General features: G+C 46.2%; 1 protein-coding gene across 1 annotated transcript; it reads right to left on the minus strand.

Annotated features, from left to right (window-relative positions):
• Window positions 1-291: 291 nt before the first annotated feature.
• On the minus strand, window positions 292-2,604 carry LOC138190524 (uncharacterized). Its single transcript, XM_069134034.1, has one exon. The coding sequence runs from the start codon at window positions 2,602-2,604 to the stop codon at window positions 292-294; it is 2,313 nt and encodes a 770-aa protein (XP_068990135.1).
• Window positions 2,605-3,932: the final 1,328 nt, after the last annotated feature.

The raw sequence follows: 3,932 nt of genomic DNA on the forward strand, positions 1-3,932 counted from the left end.
ACTACATGAAAGTCTGTTTTAAAGCCGAACATTTCTAATTCTGTGGCTCCTGAGCTATAGTGCGGGACGTCTCCTATACCTATTATTGTGATACGCCTTTTGGGATTTACCCTGCGAAAGTCTTTTATATTGGAGGCCTTAACAATGTTAGCCTCTGCTCCTGTGTCTATCATAAAATTTACTGCTGTTTTTATGTCTTTTGAGTTTAAGTTTACTGTGGGAATTCTCCCTTTTAAATAGAGACAGACGGACCTGCTTCCGCCTCTTCGGTCTTTAAAGCATTGGCCCTTGTTACTCGGGGGTTGCTTGTACTCGCGAGGGCCCTGCTCCGTTTCCCGAGTTGTTCCTATTAACTGCCTCGTTGTACTTGCGTTTACGGCATTCGCTATAAGAATGTCCTATATTTTTACAATAGCTGCACTCAATCACGTTTGTGTTTCGCGCATTTGATTGTTGGTTTGACGGTGGTTTATTTTTATAGCAGTTGGCTGTGCTGTGGGTTGATCGCCCGCACAGCGTGCATGATTCCTTGCTCTCCACGGACCTGTTTGCCGCGGGTCTCCTAATTGCTCTACATTGGTCGGTCGCGTGATTGTTACGCCCGCAGTGTTTGCACGGCTCCGCGCTGTTTCCCTCGGCCCTGCTTACGCCACGGTTCCTGGCCCGATCTTTATCTAATTCCAACGCCTTACTGGCATCTATGGCTCTTTCGTAAGCTGTTTTCAAGTTGGAATATCCCTTGATTAGTACCGCGTTCCGGCAGTCGCTCGGCAATCCGCCGATGAATGCCTCTAAAACTTCCTCGTCTAGCCTGATTATTTCGGATTTAGTTAATTCGCGGTTCTTTCTCCTTTCCGCCTCTATCAACCCTGTTTTTATATCGCGGGTTCTCCCTATATAATCTAATACATGTTCGTCACTGTGTTTGTATAACTGACCAAGTTCACCACGGTAGTGATTCGCGGATCTGATAGGCGCGAAAACTTCCGTGAGTTTATCTAGAAGTCCCTGCAGAGTTGCAAAATTCTCGTCTTCTATCACGGCGTACGCTCGGTCGGCGAGCTTGCTCCTGATAAGACGCGTAAGGTATCCCTCTAGGCTGGGTGCTACCATCTCGAGTGCTCTTTTACACGCCCGATTGAATTGCATCACAGTGATATTCTTTCCATCGAATTTTGGAACTACCGCAAGAGCGTCTTCAACTGATATAGACTGCTCCGCCAACGGCAGAGTAGGAGAAATGGCTGGTTGTACGGTATTAATGATTTGGGGGCGGGTGGTTCCTGAGATTTTGTCTTTCAGGGCCTGCTCCCTTTTTTTTAATTGCTCTTCGCGTTCGGCCAGTTTCCTCCTCCTCTCCCGGAACGGATCAGCTTGCGCGGCTTGGTACGCGAGCTCCTGTTCCTGTAAATCTAACTCGCGCTCCCAGATTTCCTGCTCGCGTAATTGTATTTCTAGATCTTTGTCAAGAACTAGTTCTTCCGGTGCGCCTGGCTCTCCTAATTCCTGAGGTCCCAGGTTCGGTCCTGTGATTCCTCCGCGTAAAATTTTAAGTTTCTCGCGATTTTCTCTCTGGATACGTCTAATTAACGCCTCCCTAGTTAAAGCTTCTGCTTCTAGATTCAGCTCTTCGTCGTCGGTGGGGACGGATACTACTGATTTTATCGAAACATGATCGCTTTCTAAATTCTGATTTAGAGCGTTTCTACTGATTGCTCCTTTGTTGAGTGGATCAGTGCGCTGACTGTCCACGAGATTAGGTTTATGGGTCGCCAATGATTTTCTTAAGTCGCCCTTTTTCCTTTCTGCTTTCTTCTTAAAGTGCAGGATTTCTGCTTCAAGCCTTAACTCGTCTTTTCTTCGCGTGCACGCTGGACCGGGTTCCCTAAATGTAGTGTCTGTGGCTATTTCTGCGTTTTCGGTTACCGCCTTATCCGTGCCGCGTGAATTTTGAGCTACGAGGAGTTGTACTTCTCGATCAATTTCCGCCTTTTTCCGGAGAAGTTCGGACAGCTTTGTGTCCTCCGTAGGACCTAACCGCGGTTCATCCAGTTTTGAACGGCCCGGCGCTTCGTTAGTGTCCCTAATTTTGTCATCTGCCATGCTCGCGGAGAGCTGCGCAGGATATTTGAAGTCGTCTACCTTGCCCAGTTTGGACTGCGTAGGATATTTTAAGTCGTCTACTGTGCCTTTCGTTGGCTGTGTAGGGTATTTTACGTCTTGCGCGGAATCCTCGTGTGGGTTGTTCCGCTGCGTTTTTGCTTTCGCGTTCGCGATTTCTTTTGCCTCGAGTTCGGCAAGCCTAGCTAGTTTCTTTTGAACGTCGTCGCTTAAACTCGAGTCTTTACTCGATTCTATGGCGCGTTGTTTCTTTTCTAATTCAGCTTCTTGCTGTTTAAACTGTTCGCTAAGATGTCTCGACTTCCTATCCATTTCTGCCTGTCGTTCATCTAACGCTTCCTTTTCCTTTTGGAGCCTCGTTTCTTTGTTAGATACCTCCTGCTTTATAAATTCTACATCGGTTTCTGTGTACTTAAGCTGTAGGCTGTCATCTGCTGACGCACCGCTTGCCTTCTTACTACCAGTTCTGGTTTCGATCGGCATGTTAATTTCGCGTATGAATCTTTTCCCTATTTATGAAAATAATCGCAAGCGTGTGGAGTCCCCGTGGTATTCGCTTTTTTTATTGCTAATGTCGAGCGTTATTTCACGATCCCGTCTGTAGTTATTCGTTCGTCCCGATCGCGTTCTTTACGGCTTAGGTGAGTTTATTTGCTACTCCCGTTACGTGTGTAATGCGAAATTCGGTTCACTGTTTTTCCTACTTTTGCGGGTCTCGTCTTTAATAACTCTACCGATTAATCTTAGTTGAATTTGGCTTTACAAAATCAATTTTTAACGAATCCCACCGCTGCCACCATAAATTTTATTCCTGTGACGTCCCAGACGCACTAATCAACAAAAAAAAACAATTCTTATCGTTGACGTACGCGGCGCGACACTGAAATAACGGAGCCCTGTTTTATTTGAGGGACCCGGGCCCCCGCTATGGATTATATTCGACGTGTAGGGAGATATGGGGTAACGTAAAGAGCGTCCTACCTTTAATCGAGGAAGATGATCTCTGGTTCTGAGTCCAAGTCGATGATTTCAGGTTCTTCTACCCAGTCGTATACGTGCGGCACCGGGAATAGCTTCCGACTGATGTCGACCTGCTCGTACAGCAGCCCCTCGTTGATTCTCGTAATCGTCTGTATTACTTCTCGCTCTACTCCGTGAGTAGAAAACGGGTGGTCAACCTTGGGATGGCTGGACGTATTCGATGAGAAGGTGCCCGATTCTTCGTTGGAACTGGTTCGAGTATAGATCAGAAGGATCTCTAAGCGGCTATGAATGCGTTTGACTCTAGCTTGTAATGCAGCTTGTTTCTTAGCTCGCAGTCGTCGGCCTGCGCGATGTCTATTCTTACAGTTTTGACGTTTGCTGGACTTTGACATCTACCGATGGAGGAAAGGGTGTAAGGATTAATTAACGTTGGAAAAGCTAGTTTTGCAAGCTTAATTATGTCAGCGTCTCCGCTAACGACCAATGTTAAACGAGGTAAAAGGGGAATTATCTTGGAGGATTCACTGACTCTAGTTTTAGGATGCAAAGAAATGAATACTCGTTGAATTAAATCTTTGTGTTTCGATATATTGTTACAATCAAATCAGCAAAAGGTACAATGGTTAATATACTAGACGCGTATAACTAATGTTTAACGTAAAGCAGAGCGCTAAGCTGTTAGCGAATTTGTGCAAGTCCTAAACGTACAAGTTAATTATTTGGCTTGAGGAGCTTTACTAGAACTTGACTGTTCAGCTTGAAGCGCGGATAAGAAGTGACGTCCTGAGTCTGCGGCGTCAACCGTCTCGGCTGCTGGGCGTGCTGGT

Source organism: Neodiprion pinetum, chromosome 3 (genome assembly GCF_021155775.2).
Source record: "Neodiprion pinetum isolate iyNeoPine1 chromosome 3, iyNeoPine1.2, whole genome shotgun sequence".
NCBI lineage: Eukaryota > Metazoa > Arthropoda > Insecta > Hymenoptera > Diprionidae > Neodiprion > Neodiprion pinetum.